This window comes from Barbus barbus (assembly GCF_936440315.1).
Source record: "Barbus barbus genome assembly, chromosome: 42".
NCBI classification, from domain to species: Eukaryota; Metazoa; Chordata; class Actinopteri; order Cypriniformes; family Cyprinidae; genus Barbus; species Barbus barbus.
This window is the reverse complement of record NC_136720.1, coordinates 21,509,229-21,527,321: the sequence shown is the minus strand read 5'-3', so window position 1 is coordinate 21,527,321 and position 18,093 is coordinate 21,509,229. Positions and strand designations below refer to the sequence as shown.

Sequence of the window (18,093 nt, the reverse complement as noted above, 5' to 3'; positions counted from 1 at the left end):
GTCCAATATGAAGTCCCTGTGTGACATCACATATTAATTTTGTTTGTATCCTAGTTTTGTTATCAGCAGTGCACATTGGGGTATTTTGTGTTGTATTTAGTTTTTGCATCATTTTAGTACCTGATAGTGTTTTGTCTTCGTGTGCATGACCTTGTGTACTGTCTTGTACCTTTGATACAGGGGTAGCTCTTTATCTTGTTTCGTAAGTATTATTTTAAAAACTAGATTTGGGGATGTGATATTGTGAATTGACCCGATAGGACTCGCCCACTATAGTCCAAGCCTTATGAAGTATATAATAACTTTATGTGACAGACAGACCTAAATAAAATTCGTTATTCACCAATGATCTTCAAGTCATGAGAGCTGTTAACCGTTGCGGTCCGGATATTGAATGGATCATTCAGAATCAAACTGATATGTGTGAGCTGGATCAGTCGATTCATTGAAAAGATTTGTGAGTGATTATAATTTGGGGGAAAAACACGAAATGAATATTATTTATTGGGTTATTAATAACTAAATGGTTATATATATTCATTGCATAAATAGTTATATAATATTGCATAAAATCATTTTGACTATTTCTTTTGTGTTTTTGGTTTTGAAGCTTGACGATTGCAGACATCATTCACTTCACCTTTAGTTTTCCGAGGATGAAAGTCATCTGTATTTTCCTCTTTTGGTGCAGAAGGCACCTACCTGTTCTAGCTGACTTATAATTTAGTATTTAAATGTACACAACCCTTTCTATAGCATATAGAAACTAGTGTAAAATGCATGTTTCCTATGGGTATCAGACGTGCTATATGGTGTTCAATGGGGAATTTATCACTTGCTGCAAGTGTGAAATACATTTGTCTGCAGAAAGAGGAGAAACAGATATGGCATAAATATTTGAGAATGAGAGATGATTGTGAGACTATACTTTGATTTGATTTTTATTGGTAGGATTACATTGTGATTACACATTCTTTGCTAACTAGAAGCATTTTGATGAACATCAATCAACAGTTATTACTCTTGAGCATTTTATGATGGAGGTTTGTCTCAAAGCAGCTTAACAAAGTGCTAAGAGATTTACTGAACAGTATAAGTGAAATACAGATTTCCTGCATTCAGAGGACAAATAGCATTGAAATCTCCTTTGGACAGCTTTTTGGTACACTTGCCCAAGTAATCATCATATATCAGGTCTTTGTCCCATACCTCTAGCTTCAGGTTTGCACCGACTGTGCAGTTTGGGAAGCTGAACACTGCAGACCACGAAGGATTAGCGTTATCCCTGTGAAATTCTGTCATCCCCCCAGAAATGGAGTCACACCAGACCTTGACGTATGGATCAGGTTCGTTTCCAGCAGGATCACCGGTGAGGCCCCTGGCATATAAGCCATACACCCGCACAGCAGCACTGGCAAAGTCCAGCTGAGACACCAGCATTAACATGGTCAGAGACACCAGCCCAAGCTTATAAAAGACTGCCATGGCTGTCAGAAAGAACATGTTCAGTTATAAAGATGTAAAACACAAATATTGAAATGTAAAACATAATATTGTGTCTTAAGTGTCAGTGTGATTCAGCGTTAAAGATACCTTACCTCGCTTGTATTAGATTGCGTATGAATGCCTGGTCATCCCCACCCCCTCTATAAAGCCAGTACCATCTTCCAGTAAGTGATCAGGTTGTGAAATATCTGTATTAACATTCTGTGTTTTCCCAGTTTACATGTCAAGCTGCCAACAGTGTATAAAATGTTATCACAAGAAATCACAGAAGCAGTGCATTAAAATAATCTTAGTAATTATATCCAGAGGCAACAAAAGCAAAAAATACTGGGGCATATAAGAGTGTATGTTAGAATGACAAACAAAATTGAGCTTTTAAATATCTAGTTTAAAACACATGCCAAATTCCTAGAAATGTAGTATTTATATGTTCACATCGGTTTCAGATTATTATTATTATTTTTAAACCTTTATGCCATTTTCAAGATGAGTGTAAGAATCATGAGGGGCAACGATCTAAAATAAAAAAAAGAAGAAGGGTGTTTTAGGAGACATATTGCATGTTCATTGGACCACATAATAAGCCTTTCGGATATTAATAAGCAGTGAAGAAGCTTTGTTAAGAGAATTGCTCATATAGTAAAAATAATACTACTACTAATAATTTACTTGGCCTTGAGGGTTTGCTTGTGTTTGTAAAAGCACGTCAAAAGAATATGGAAATGGGATGTTCTCAGTTGACTCATTGCTGGTCTGAATCAGAATCACCAATGTGAAAAATGGTTAAGACACATAATATACGTACACATTTAGGAGGACAGGGCAGAGTGCATGTGCACACGTAGAAGGACAGAGTGCGTGTCACTCACCTCCAAAATAGGATCACTGCCAGATAAAGATTTAGTGCCACAACCCATTCAACCAAAACTCCTCATTCTCTTTCTACATTGCATGCAGGTTGGCTAGTATGAACACAAATAATTATTGGACATACAGTATATGACACAAGGTGGGCACACATATCAAAGTGCAGTAGTAGAGACATAATGTATTGATATTAAATGCACTTAAGTATCATTCAGTCTCATCAACTCTATTGCTCTGAACTGCATTATAATGAATCCAGCATCCACTGTGAATTGAGAAGCGGAGGCAAGCTTAATTTATTTAAATGACTTTATTAAGTTTACAAATAGGGTAACAAATGCTGTTTTATTGGAGCGCAAAGCGCAGTTTTATATGAAGCTTGAACATCCTATACTTAGTGCAAAACATACAGTTAAACATTGCCGATGATTCCCTACATGTTTTTGTTTGGTTTTCATTTTAAGTAACTCCATTTTGTACAATGTTAAATATCATACGGAGAAAAACAAAACACTGAATGAAAGTCGCCAGAGGAAATCTAGAGACTCAAAAGAGCAAAACAAGCGGATCAGATAGTAGTACAAAACAAAATAACTTAATGACAGGTCAGTAGCATTAAGTAAACATTGTTCTGTTGTATTTCTTTCAACATGAGAGCGACTAGTAAGGAGGGATTCATTCAATAAGATAGTTTTGAGTGAGTCTGTGTGCATTTTTTCTGTGTAACTAAAGTCTCATGCAAAAAGAAAGAAAAAATACATTTTATTGTTTTTTTTTTCACCATAAACCGAATGTTTAGCGATACTCAGCACGCTACAACCATATTTTTTTGTTCAAAGCAAAGAAAAAAGACGTTTTATTTTTTTTTCATTTTCCAAGGTGCTGTATCATTTACATCAGAGGTCAGAGGTGAATCTTGTTTAATGTTGTACTTCCTGCACTGCAGTTACATTAGCGACCTGTTTCTTATAGCTAGAGCAAATGAACACTTGCGTCATATCTGGAACAGGGACATGGCACTCAGAAGGTAGCATTTCATTAGTCTGAACACTGAGCAGGTTGGACCTCTTTGTTAGACCTTTTGATGTGTTCACAGTTTGAACAAACCGAGCGACAAAGTGGGTAAAAACGAGCTGTCTACAGGTAAAGCGTTGTGTACAAAGCAAGAGATAAAGGTAAAACGATCAGATTTTGAATATAGAGAGCCAGTTGAGAATCTAAACTGTACAGCTGACGTAAAGTGAAGTTCCTGTACCAGACGTTTCACGCAGACGGCACACTAAGCAGTATGTAACGAGATGTAATCTAAGTCCTTTCAGTAGTTAAGGTGATGAGAGCATCTCCACTATGTTTTTGTACCCCAAATAAAATGCTCTAAGGATCTGTACATTTGTTTCTGGTGGATCAGGACTGTTCTCTATTCATCTGCACAGTCGAATGTGCTAAAAGGTAGTTTGACACTGCAGGTCTAGTATTTTGATTAAACCAAAGCATTTACAAGAGTGATTTGACTGATTACTACAAAAAGAGAGAGAGTGAGATCCTCCAAAAGAAGCTACTGATCTGCCATAAAACCGAAGGCCGTTGTCAGTACGGTGATGTGAGAACTTACACGGGCAGTGAGAGTTAAAAAGAAGCGAATTGCAGAGAAACCAGCGAGAAATAGTCTTCAACAGTGCTGTTTTGGCAGAGAGTGGCGTTTTTGTGTCGGTGAGGGTTGCTAACTGTCTTTTCCCACCTTCCTGGTCCTTTTCTCGACTTGCTGTCACATCTGTTGCTAAATGAGTCAAACGGGTCTCCCTATGCACACCGGAGAGGATTCGACACTGGATGGCGTCAAAACCGATTAAGCAGTGCTGGAAAAACATCTAAGCTATTGGTGGTTTTGAAATACTTACAACATACTGTCCCCATGCGTACTAACTTTCCTCGTCCTACGTTTCTATCTGAGCCGATCCCTCACCTTCACAAGAACCGTTCCCGCCGTTTAAGAATCCATCGGGAAAACAAAGACGCCGTGGTTTTCGAAAGAAGTTTAAATGACTCATCTATGTGCTGATGATAGGCACACTTCCACTTGCATACTAAGGTAGATTGATCAAAGCATCTAACTCAACCCTCAAGCACTTTCACAGCCTTTGAATGTGATATAATGGCTGGATTGTGTGTTTGCGCACCTTATATATGAAGCTTTTTGCGACTAGGACTGTGCCATCAAATGGTTTCAGTCGTAGCCAATTCAAAACAACACCTCGTTCCTGCAATATTTTAATAATCACCCTCTGTGAAGTCCAGCACTACAACCAGAGACTCTCCGCTGCCTTATATATCAAATCCCGAAGCAAAAAACGTAACACAAAAATAAAGCAAGGCACTAGAATCTTCAGAAAGCTCACCGGGCTTAGGGAAAGAGGGAAAGATTTGTTTCTTCAAGTATGTTAATTGAATCCATTTACATTCACATTTATCTAATAATATAAAGAAAGTACAAAGGGGAAAAAAGGGTTAAAGTGTCTCCAATAAGATGTGAATAATGAAATAGCTAGCCTTACAGCTCATGAACACTAATATCCAAACTCTCCAAAATTTCATGTTTTTTTTTGTTTTTTTGTCTATTTTCTTTTCATCTAATGTTGTCCAACAACATTTATAATAATCACAGTGTTTCAACATCAAAAACTGATGAGTAAATACAGGTCCATACAGAACACGACTCCTTATTTGAATGTCTCGATCAAACTATTGTAAGAGGCCCCTAATGCTGCCATGATTAGAAAAAGCTGATAATTAGCCATAGATCTAAAGCTTCTCGGGCCTCCAAGGCAACCAATCCTGTATCCAAACCTCAATCCAACTGATTTTATCCACTATTTTACAAGTCACCTTGTGGTGTGGCCCGAAGAGATAACCAGAAGAGGATGATAAGAGTGTGAATGTGCATGCTGGGATGCATGTAGGAACTTTGTAGTACAAATCTCGGGGGGCAGCTGAAAGGCCTCTGAACATGTGACAAAAAAAAAAAAAAAAAAAAGTACTGTCCCTAACATTCTGCTACACAAGGCCGGCTTGAAGGGCATAGGGAAGATAAACCAACCAACCACATGAATGAAATCAAACCCTCGTATCCCAATTTAAAAACAAAGGATATCTGTACATGGATTTTGTCATTTTATCTAATGAAGGCCACTTCCTGTGTTTTAAAATGGGCTTTTTTCTACCATTGTAATTATTGCATTGTTCCATGGCATTGCAGCAGAGGGTTTAGGGCAAGAGGGGAACTAGGTTCGTCTCTTCGCTGCTCACCGTCACCCACCCGACCTCTGTTTTTGTTGACATGCTTCATGTATGAATTTATCAGGAGGATATACAGATGGATGCCGGTGGCATTCATTCCATTTTAGGTCAGCAAACCTCTAATCGAACCCCTTGACAAATGTTTGGGGGCTGGGAGGTGAAGGATGCCATCACTACACACCTTAACAATGAAAATGGTCACACCTTCTTTGGCCACGTAACATTGCACACCATTGTCTGTTGTTTTATTTGCATCTTCTCTTATCCTTTGCACTGTTGTACATCATCCCCATGACGTATCTGTAAGCATGCATGCATGCAGATTCTGGCATCTTCTTTCTCAACCATCAAGTCGTGTGACAGAATCTCTACAATGCACTCAAAGCTTGCCCAGTCCGCCCCCCTTTCTTCCCCTCAACTCGAGAGTTATTTAGGCCTGGCGCGGCTAGGCCCTGCCCTACGTGGTCTTCAGGTTGGGTCCACCTGGGTGGCTGACTGACTTTTGCAAAGTGCTGATGTGGAAGGTCTGTAAAGGGGTGGGAACCTGGGGATACTGTCCCAGGGGTTGCGAGGTGGCCAGCAGACCGGCCTGGGTATGCGCGACCGAACCAGCCCACTGGGTGCTGTAAGGTGCAGAGGGGTAGCCATACTGCGGCGTGGGACACAAGGAGCCCTTCCGGGCTCCCAGAGAGGTAGCGGGAGTGTTGGGCATGGGCGGGTGGCCGCTCAGAGTTGAAGCGATGCTTGGGCACAGCTGGCCAGGAGCCGAGTACTTACGGCCCATGTTGGTAGGAGGAACCATCTGAGAAGAGGAGAAAGAAAAAACTTTTATCTAGAGCACAGATTCTCAACTCTGGCCCTCAAGGCTAGCTTTTCTTTAGCTCCAACCTTGATCAAAATCACCTGCCTGTAACATTCTAGAAGACCTTGATTAGCTTGTTCAGATGTATTTGATTAGGATCGGAGCTAAACTCTGCAGGAAAGTGGACTTTGAGGGCCTAAAAGTTGAGAAGTTGAGAAAGGTTGAGAACTGTGAAGGACAAAGTCTTACTTCGTAGCAATGGGCCTGAGGAGCCACTTGTTGTTGGTGCTTGGAGCCTCTCTTGCCCTGCGACAGGTTCATAGCGTCCCTGGCCCAGTTGTCCACTAATTTGTGCAGCTCGTCTGTGAACATGCCCTTGCAGCTCTGGGACTGAGAGATGGACGGCTGGTTTTGATTCTGAACGGTTCCCGCTACTGTGTTGGTGCTGCTCGTCCCTGAGTGGAGAAAAAGACAGGAAAAGAGAATACGATCGTAAAAAGGAAGTCAGTGCAACACACATCATATTGAAACAGCTGATACAATCTGAAGCCCCACAGACTATATTAATGTGTGTATATTTTTATATACAGTTCCTCACATTAGATTACATACACATTATATAATCTGAAAAATGTTTGATTTAAAAACTTTAATTTTTTTTATTTAGTTCTGCCCTAATTCAGATTTTTTGACAAAACAGATTTTACTTGACAAGTGAGAATCAAAAGCATGATATTTAAAATGCTGCATTCAAAATGACATTTTAACCTGGAAATAAAGAAATCTTTAGTTAAACCACTAAAAGCTTGATTCAAATAAATAGAGCTGCTGTCAGTAAAAGGAAGACATTTAAAATAAAGAGAATAGAGCAATATATTGATAACTAAAGGGTTTGAAAATGCTAACAATTATTAAATTTAAACTGTTATTTTGACTTATGATTTTATTAAAATATCTGTTATGCAGGTTCTTCAGGACAACACACAAAAAAATGCAATTTCTTCTAATTTAAATAAAAGCAAAACATACGGCAGATTATATAAAGGGTATGTAAACTTAAGAGCACAACTGTATAATATAATGTCATCATGTGTATACAAAAAGTCATGGCAGTGAGGCCCTATCGAGCACCTGGGCATCCGCTCTGAGGCTAAAGTGACACTTTTATCACTTTGACTCCAGCCTGCAAAACAGGTCACGAAGACAATATTAAAACACCATCTCTGCATCGGTGCATAAACCTAGTGCTTCGCATTACCATTACCATGCTCGCCATGGTTGTTTTTATTGCAAAACAAGAGGGAGCAAAAGGGTGGTGGAATGGAAATGGATTCACCATGAGCTCCAGTATTAGATTAAACTGAACTGCAATGTCTCAAAATTCATGGAGGCTAACAATATAAAACTTTCAACAGCTATTATTCAGAAGCATAATAAGATTGTTGATTAGTACCATTAGCTAAACTAGGACAAAAAACGGGTCTTAATCTTGTTAGCACATTAAAATTAGCAGTATGAGTAAATAAGCCTCTTTATGAAAAACAAAGCATTGCCGTGATTGTGGTACATTTTGTTTTTTTTTTACAAAAAAGCTCTGTTTACTGAGCAATTAATGTGAAGCAAGATGACAAATTGGCAAAATGAGTGGAAATGCCTCAGCTCCTTCGTAAGACTCATCACTGTCATGACTAAGAAACAACGGTCCTTCAACATGCACTGGTATAAGCTGATTGGTCCATTTATCTACACATATCTGTCGAGGAACAAAGAGCTGATGCATTTGAAGAATAGTTTGTAAGTCAAAAATAAAGCTGATGGGGAATTTTTTTTTTCTAAAATCAAATCTTGCACAGTTAAATAGAAACAGCACAAATATCTAGCTATCCAGACAGCCACCCGGTGACACAGATAAGACCTGTTAGGATGGCAAACACAGCCCCTCCAGAGTGCAGCAACAAAAAGACGACACATTGTGCCAAGACCGAAGCACCAAAAGGAATTCTGGGCGATGTAGTCCAGAGCAAGCCATGCTTTGATATATATAGCTACTCCTTTTCCACCATGCTGGTGCTGGCGCCAAAGCCAGTATCCAATCTGGCCCAATTTCATACATTTCCACTGAAGGAAAAGTGTTTTATACTGGCCTTTAAAATTTAATGAATATAAAAAAAAAAAAAGGGTATAGTTTGTGTATAGTTTATAAATTTATATTTTATATATAAATTAAAATGTATATACTTTATTAATTTATAATAAACATATTAATAGATTGCTATTTTTACACAAACACATTTTATTAATATATATATTTTTTTGCAACGGCATTATTTTAATATATCATAGTCAATATTGTGTAAAAACTATTCTGAATTATATTAATTCATATGATATTGATTTAAATAAAGAATTTATGCATCATGGTAGTATTTAATATATTTAATGAATTTAAGTTAAATTTGATTAATTATACATTTAATTAGAAATCTAAAGGATTATTTACATTTAATATTTTAATTTTATTTATTTATCTTTTTAAAAGAAATATTACTATTTTATTTGGCACAAAAGAGATAGTAAATACTTTGATAATGTTACAAAACATTTATACGGTATTTCAAATAAATTACATTCTTTTGAACTATTCATCAAATAATCCTGAAAAATATCAGGGGTTGCACAAGAATATTAATTAAGCAGCACAAAGGTTTTCAACATTGATAAGAATAAATGTTTCTTGAGTAGCAAATTAGCATATCAGAATGATTTCTAAAGGATCGTGTGACACTGAACAGTGGAGTAATGTTGCAGAAAATTCAGCTTTGATCATAGAAATAAATTCTATTTCAAATATACAAAATTAGAAAACAGTCATTTTAAAGTGTAATAATATTTCACAATAATATTTTATTTCTGATCAAATACATGTATCCACATAAAATATTGTGGATGTTACAATATTCATAAAACCTGAATATAGATTTGGCCAAAAAAAAAAAAGGTTTCAATAGCCAAGCACTAGCACCCCCTGGTGGAAAAGGGGTTAGGGAGAGGTGGAGGCTCCACACACAGCTTGACTTCAGCATTTACTGGATGACTTCCATTCACTTTGTTCATTACTGTAGGATCCCGGAATCCTCTTTGTAAAAACCTACCTTTCTGTGTGCAAAATGTGAGTTGTATTCCCTCAATAAGGTGGCTTGTGCACTGGATAGCGATTAAGCCTTGTGCACAGTGAGGGGGAAAACAGCCAGGCCACATTAGACCCTTGTAATGGGTGAGAAACGCCATCCAAACAGGATGAGGTCGATGTGCAGTAAGCGGGATGAGTCTTAAGGGGCTAAAGGAAGAGCGCAGAAGGGAGTCTGGGGCTTTAAACTGGCTTGTGCGTAAAGGGATGAGTGCTCAGACGGGTCCATTTAGAGTGCATTAGTCAGTCTGCTGCTGAGAGTGGCATCATTGCGTGGCGAGGCGTTTATCGAGAGTGATTTCCAGTTCGGTTTCAAATTTAGGGCAGTGCGACTTTAATTTGAGAGTGAAAACACACGTGGCATGCCACACTTATAAACACATGAATGGGTCATCACAGGAAAGAAATGCTCAAGTCAGCCTGAGAGCTTAGCGGGAATACCAGCTTCAACAGGCCACAGGACATGAAGCAAGAGGTGACGACAGGAAAGAGAGGGAAGGAGGAGTGGGAGGATGTAAAAAAAGAGAGATAATTACTACAGAGTTGGTTGCAGGGGCACACTTTTTTCACCATCTTCCCTGAAGCATGGAGAGAACGGTGGGATTGGAGAGAATCAGTGTTACAGTAACTCCACATCCGACACAGTGCATTATGGGAGTGTATCAGAACATGCTAGTCTAAAACCTGAAATCAAGCCCTGATGGCTGTTACGCTCATGCTCAGTGAAGGTGGGGTGAGCGAAGGAAGGTTCACGTGTGGTTGTGACTAAACTTTGTGAGGGCAGCTAAAAAAAGATAAGCTTGCAAAGAAAGACTGTGCTGATGTGAGAGGATGTGTGAAAGTACCTGCTCTGAGGGACTTGAATTTTTTTTTTTTTAAATAAAAGAAAAGAGACTAAGGAAAATTCATCAGATTGTAAGACATATGCACTGACTTGCCTAGTTTGGAGAAATATTAGTCACCGTTTCAGCTGTTTTCAGTTCACTCCTTTCAAGAGATTTAATTATAAAAATGTGTGTGAATTATTACATAAATAATATGAGGAAATGAGAGTAGTAAGTTGCAGATTCACACTGCATGTGTCAGAAAAGGAAGAGCCAAACAATACTGAAGAACATGAGCCATATAATTATATTATACCAACATATCATTATATGATAATACTATATGGCTAACAATTTACAATAGAGTACCGTTAGTACTTGCATTACAGTAGGTATCATGAACTAACAATCTTACTGTAAAATAAAACTATTAAAAATCATAAATTTTTGGTAATTGAAAGAAAAAAAAAAAAAACCCAAACAAAAAAAAAAGTTAAAATAAAATATCAAATTTAAATTAATATAAAAATATTACACTTAAAAAACAAACAGAATTTAGAAATGCCTTGGCAATTAACTGAACTTGAAGTAGAAAGATAAAGAAAAAATTATAGTAGTATATAAAATAACTAAAATAGAAATAAGAATAAATATTAAATATAATTGTATACCACAATATTGAAATATATTATATATTATAACTGTAAATTAAATGTTAAATATGTATAAATGAAAGTGACAAGTAAATACAATTAGTAAAACAAAACAAAAACTAATTCAAAATATTAATACATATTTTAATAGTATATCAATAATACTATAATAACACTAACAATAAACTACTATACACAATTTATTAATCTAGGTTTATTAGGCCCTTAATCTAGGCTTGTTCATTTTTTTGTTCATAATATATAAACTTTACTGATTTATACACCTTGAAATTATTATTTAGCATATGTAGAAATGAATATTTACCTACATTAATAAATGATGTTTATTATTAGTTCATGATACCTTTTTATTATTAATAATGATACGAAGTACCAGTATATGGACACGGCACATTTAAATTATTAGCTATAATGACAACAATTGGACAAAGTTGTTTATGGCATCCAGCAGTGATTTTTGGTGAAACTGATAAGTATTTTCCCGCTTTCAGTATAAATTTCTTAAACTACTTGGGAACTGTTAAAGTACAAGCCGTACTGTTTTGGGACACTGTCAAATGCAGCATGTTATTCATCTTTTAAATGATTAGTAATTATCTTTAGCAATTTGGACATTTTGTTATGATGTTAAACCAAAGCATAAATGAAGGAAAATATTAAAACTTGTAAGATGAACTACAAATGTCCAAGTGTCCATTGTGAACACAGCTGAATTAGAAATAATTAATCGGACCTCATAGGTTACACTAGTGCATTATGGGATATGAACGATAACTGTTAAGCAATGAGCACAAGTTGTTTTTAAGATTCATGACACAATGTCTGAGATGATCGGCCAACCAGAAGGCTTGGCAGAATCAAGAACTAATCACATGACATTGTAGGAAAGAGACAAAAGAAAAAGCGTTACACACAAAGAGCCAAGCAGGGCGTACTCAGAAAACGCGTCCTCCTGCCACCTGGTTTGAAGGTCACTCTCTCCGACCCACAGCTGAACTTTACACAGCCTGTGGTACAAAAAGAGGGAAAGAGAAAGGTGGAAAAGAGGAAGAGACAGTGAGAGAGAGAGAGAGAAAGAGATGGAGCAGATAGCAGAGAGAGAGAGAGAGAGAGAGAGAAAGGAAACGTACACAAATACACAGTGAGAATGGTAACAGAGGTCAGTAAGCCATGAATTCCTGACAGATAGAGAGAGTGAAGGAGGTGAAGGAGGGGAGGAGTGGCCCTGGGTGGGTGAGCGTCTAGCTGTATGGAAAAGAAGGGGAGGAAAAGCACCCCCTGGAGGCACAAGCATCAGCCCTGCAGATTCATCCAAACCAAAGCGTGCGCTTTCTCAGATAGGCAAAGCAAGTATTCCTAGGTTTAGAGTTGATTCACCTGCACTACCACAAATAGGGCCGATATATGATCCACCACAAAAATCATAGGAACATTAGAGGGGAAAATAACATTTTAATGACTGCTGGACAAGTTTCTTCCAACTGTGTCATCCTGAAGTTTTCTCCTCAAATTTGGAGGTCTCACAGGAAATAGGCCAAAGCTGCTTAATGTGACTAAAACATCCAAAAATGACAAAACCGAAATAGTAAACTAAGTTATTTAGGAGTGGGCGATATACAGAAATTAGTCATAAATACCATCATTTTGGCATAAATTTGCAAGGAAGAAGGTGAAGCACGAACAGTTGTCCCTTATTTTGAAATCAAAGCAATGCTTACCATTTTAAAATAAGAAGAGAGAAATCTAGACTTTTTAATACAAATAATTTAAGATTTTTTTTAATTAAATTTAAGATTGATTTATAAAAATATTTAAATGTTTAGAAATGCATTTAATTGTAATGACAACAGATGCATTTAATTTCAATGGTTCAAATATGATTTAAACGTTTTACTTTGCAATTCACATAACAAATTTGCACACTATTATGCACAATGTTTTTTCTGCTTTCTGCCCACCCCTACTGTCAATTTATCTTTGTTACTTTGTGTGTAGTAAAAAATAAAAAGCACAGGGTCAAGCTTAGGGCTGTGATGTGTTAGGTTTCTTTATTTTTACCTTGCGAGGTGACACACAAACTGGGCGCAGAGAGTGTGGCGTCACTGGTGTAAGCAGAGCACAGGTTCTCATTAGAAGGGGAGGGTTTGAAGGACTGGAGCAGAGGGCTGCTCCTCCCATCTATCATCCCACCAGGGGCCAGGAAGGCCTGCTGAGGCGGGTACACAGAGGGAGCGCTCTGTGCAGATAAAGTGCTCGTTGCTGTAAGACCACCAACAAAAACACACATACATATAGAAGCACTGATCAGAGCCAGGACAAAAACACAGATTTGAAGTTTCTGGGGCTGAATTCATACAAATCGTCTAATAAAAGTTGTTAAGAAATTTTGTTAATGCAGTTTTTGAAAAATTGTTGAAGGAAAAGTATACCCCAAGTTGAAAATTTGTTTACATCTTGCCATCCAAGATTTTTTTTTTAATCATCAGAACAAATTTGGAGAAATTTAGTACTGCATCATTTGCATATCAACGGATCCCTCTGTAGTGAATGGGTGCCGTCAGAATGAGAGTCCAAACAGCTGATAAAAACATCACAATAATCCACACTCCATTTTCTTACAAACATGCTGATTTTCACTTCGCAAGACATTAATCAATGTACTGGAGTGGTGTGGATTATTGTGATGTTTTATCAGCTGTTTGGACTCATTCTGACGGCACCCATTCACTGCAGAGGAACCACTGGAAAGCAAGTGATGTAATGCCAAATATTTACAAATCTTGGATGGACTGAGGGTACTATTTTTTTTTGCAAATTTTGTGGTGTACTATTTCTTTAAGACTTTATTAAATATTTTAAAATTTTTCCTTAAAAAAAAATTAAGATTTAAGACACACTAGTTTATATACAATGCTTTTAAACTAAATAATTTTTCAACATTTCCCTAAGTTTCGTCAATAGAACCAACTTGAGAAAAAAAGATGAGAACCTTCTTAAGAAATATTTTGTATCACAAAAAAACATTTCTTAACTTTACTCTATAGTTAGAAAATAAGACGACAAAACCAGTTAAGAATAATTAAATTCTTAAAAATGTTTTGTGAATTCAACCCCTGATTTGCACAAAAAGGCAAAGCAGAACAAGTGAATACCTGGCTGTACAGGACTCTTGCTGCCCTGTGAGCTACTGCGGCTGGATTTGCTGCTTTTGCTCTTGGTGGGACGTCGTCTGCGGCCAGCTGGGTTCACAACGGGAGGGTTAACCATGGTGGGAGGTGCTTTGCCCAAGCGAGCAAAAAGGGTGTCAATCTCTGCCTTCTGCCGGGTGTAAAGCGCCTGACTCTCCATCATGTGCCTAGGAGGACAATAAGGAAGTCACAATCATACTGCATATCTTTAAACTACGTTACACTTTCCTGTTACAGCATATTAAATCAAAACCAAACATACTTCTCCCTCAGCTTGCTGACTTCTCTCTTAAAGTCCTCGTCTTCAAACTCGGAGTCATTGTCGCTACTGAAGTAGGAGCTGACGGAGTTGTTGAGGCTCCCGGGGCTCTGAGCTGGACCGTTGCCTACAGCTGGATGGGCCTGGAGTGCCAGCTGGGGTTCTGGGGGTTGCAAGCTCACCACAGGAGCCTCGTCCTGTGCTCTGCTCACTGAGAAACGGCCCACCGTTGTGTCCGTCTTGGTGGTCACCTGGAAACGGCCAATGGTGGTGGGCTGGGTTGTTGTCCAGTTGGGGAGAGCAGGGAGGCCGTCTACCACATCTGCTTTCGTGTCTCTAAGGGGAGAGGAGGTTCGGTGCAGCGTGTTCTCGGGGCTAGAGAGAGTGGAGGAGGATGATGAAGAGGAGATGGTGGTGGTGGAGGAAGAAGATGTGGAGGATGAGTCATGGGAGGTGGTGGGAGCCTGTGAGGCGTTCTCATCAGGAGCCGCTGACACCTGAAACGAGAGTGAGAACAAGAGTGCCACCTGCTGTCATACTCAAACACTATGAACATACCGTTTCTTTTATCACATTGTGAATTCAAGGTACCTGGAAGCGTCCCAGTTTGTATCCTCCAGCTGCAGCTGCTGTCTCATCATCCAGAGAAAACGGAACTGAAAGAGAATCATCATTAATAAGCAGAGCTGATAATGAGCTCATGTAATATGAGAACAGGCTTAACCTTTTTTTTTTTTTTTTTTTTTAAGTAAAATGGCAGCACATACCTGGCTGTCCTCCAGGTGGCATCCCAGTGATAGATGACTACAGGAATGAAAAAGAATGAGAAACAGATTACAGACATTTATACATAAAGTGCAAAAAAAAAAATATATATATATAAAAATAGTAAAAATACAGATTTAAAAAAAAATGATAGATAGATAGATTTTTTGAACTGCATTAAATCAAATAAGACGGATCCTGCACTCAATCCACGTGTGCTGGTGTTTTCTGCCAGACCCCTGTCGGTGTTGCGTGTACCTGGTGCGTGACACTGTTGATTGGGACGGTCTCTGGACTCAGCGCCCGTCTCAGCTGGGCATCCAGATCCTCTAGGGGCTGCTGGGACTAAATAATCCATTTCGGCAATTAGTCAAGTTCACTTAGCGTCAAGAAACACACACATGCAGACTCGTACACTTATTACTCATGGCAAGTGCACACAAATACAGCAGGGGAACCGTGTATCTAATTAACTTCTGCATGAGATGATCTCTTACAGTAAGTACAGGGTCAGATGACCACTGCCTGGAAGAACTAAATGCTTTTAATCCAAGCTGAGGCTTCCTTTCATGTTCCACTACATATCTGTGAAATGGAGAGTAAATACTTTAATTGGTCCACGCACGGCAGTTCCTGAAATGTTTTGTATGGGTTGGCTTGCGGCTGAGTGCTATCACAGTAAGTTTTCTATTCACAAGTGATGGATGAAAAATATCAGATCAAATCTACAGGATTAGAGAAAGTCTCTTGCATTTGGTACAAATCGCCTTAAGCAGAAGGGAAGGATTTTCTCTGAGTATGACGTGAATGCAAGCAGGGTTCAATTTGGAGCAAGGAAGATTATATAATGTCTGAATGACTTTGATTAACTGAGAATTGAATGAAATCAAACTTCATCCACAACATGCTAAAAGATAACGACAAATCACTGATGTTTTACGGGTGAAAAATTACACTCAATAAGGGGAAGTCAAAGAGTCAGAGCAGAAGCAAAGCTCAAAACATAAAGCATATCAACACACTTAAAAATAAGAAAAATAAAATAAAGAAACAATGAAAAGGAAATGTAAACTATCTTGGCAAACTAGAATTATGGCTTTTGTAAAACAACTCTTAAATCAATTTAACAAGGGGACAGAAAAACACATTTATTCTTCCTTTTAACTATCATAAAATAATTATTAACAAATGAGTTTGAGGTTTTATTATAGTCCCAATAAGACCAGAACTTGAGACAAAACACTGCTTTATGTGTGATGTTGTTTTCTGAAATCACAACCTTCCTGTTCTCCACTCGTCAACGGCAGAGAAAAAGAGAAAGAGCAGCGAGTCTGAGTTAATGAGGGTCACAGGTCATGCTCCTAACCGGCCTCAAAGGAAAGCTACGCCATGCAGAGGTTTGATTCTTATGCGATTAAAAATCTTTACTCATGCTCTGCGTGTTTTACAGGAATGCAACTATATAAAAATAGAGTGAGACAGAGTGAGAAAGAAAAGGGCACCTGAGTTAAACAAGGTCCTGGGAAGGGTGGTAGGTGCTCTGTGGGCGGCGTGCCAGCCTGATCTGGGCCAACAGGCAACACCTAATGAATGAAGACGGAAGAGAAACTAAAGCAATGTAAAGATCGAGAGCTGGCAGAGGTGCCAATGAACCGCCACAAGCTACATGCAGCATAAGACTGAGCATTATGGTCAAAGCTGTACTCAAAATGAGACTAGAGCTTTCTTATACTAAGTGTCAGTTGAGTTATATGGCATTCATGTAGGATTACAATGCCATGCATTTTGTCAGTCATGACTCATGATTCTCAACAGCCATGCAGAAATTGGGCTTAAAAATAAGATTAAAATCAAACAGGTTTCAATACTGTTAGTGGTTTGAGAGAGGGAAGATAAAATGAGATGTTAAAGACAAGAACAGTGTTTACTTTAAGTGGCACCATGATGTCTAACTTATTTGCATTGTGACATTGTTTTCATGACAACTACGCCCCAAATGCGCATTACTGTATGTATACACACACTACACTGAATACTTGCTACCATTCAAAAGTTAGTTTTTTGTTTTTGTTTTGTTTTTTAGGAATCTTTGATGAATAGAAACTTCATTTATTTAACATTTTAAAATGTAACATTACATTTAAGTTTAAAATAGAAAGCAACAATACAGCTATATATATATATATATATATATATATATATATATATATATATATATATATATATATATATATATATATATATATATATATATATATATATATATATATATATATATACATACACACACACAGTGGTGTGAAAAAGTGTTGGCCCCCTTCCTGATTTTTTTTTTTTGCATGTTTGTCACACTTTAATGTTTCAAATCAAACAAATTTAAATATTAAATCAAAGATAACAAGTAAACACAACATGCAGTTTTTAAATGAAGGGTTTTTTTATGAAGGGAAAAACAAAAAACAAACCCACATGGCCCTGTGTGAAAAAGTGTTTTCAAAACCGCTGCTGAGCAAAAAGAACATAAAGGATCGTCTCAGTTTTGCCAGAAAACATCTTGATGATCCCCAAGACTTTTGGGAAAATACTCTGTGGGCTGACGAGACAAAAGTTGAACTTTTTGGAAGGTGTGTGTCCCATTACATCTGGCGTAAAAGTAACACTGCATTTCAGAAAAAGAACATCATACCAACAGTAAAATATGGTGGTGGTAGTGTGATGGTCTGAGGC

At 37.8% G+C, this 18,093-nt stretch overlaps 1 protein-coding gene across 2 annotated transcripts in view; it reads right to left on the bottom strand.

Annotated features, from left to right (window-relative positions):
* Positions 1–2,680: 2,680 nt before the first annotated feature.
* The window catches only part of LOC306861545 (serine/threonine-protein kinase WNK1-like), a 76,416-nt gene continuing 61,003 nt past the window's right edge, over positions 2,681–18,093 (bottom strand). Inside the window, exons 20-28 of one of the 2 annotated variants that reach the window (XR_013783477.1) lie at positions 16,869–16,949; positions 15,625–15,711; positions 15,369–15,405; positions 15,193–15,257; positions 14,605–15,098; positions 14,307–14,509; positions 13,213–13,390; positions 6,719–6,924; positions 2,681–6,469 (exon numbers count right to left, since the gene is read on the bottom strand). Coding sequence is in view for 1 of the 2 variants with exons in the window: in XM_079403869.1 (XP_079259995.1) it covers positions 6,125–6,469; positions 6,719–6,924; positions 13,213–13,413; positions 14,307–14,509; positions 14,605–15,098; positions 15,193–15,257; positions 15,369–15,405; positions 15,625–15,711; positions 16,869–16,949 (1,719 nt within the window). In the remaining variant the exon portion in view is untranslated. Of the gene's footprint in view, positions 6,470–6,718; positions 6,925–13,212; positions 13,414–14,306; positions 14,510–14,604; positions 15,099–15,192; positions 15,258–15,368; positions 15,406–15,624; positions 15,712–16,868; positions 16,950–18,093 lie in introns of both variants that reach the window. The other variant, XM_079403869.1, reaches the window with a different exon arrangement.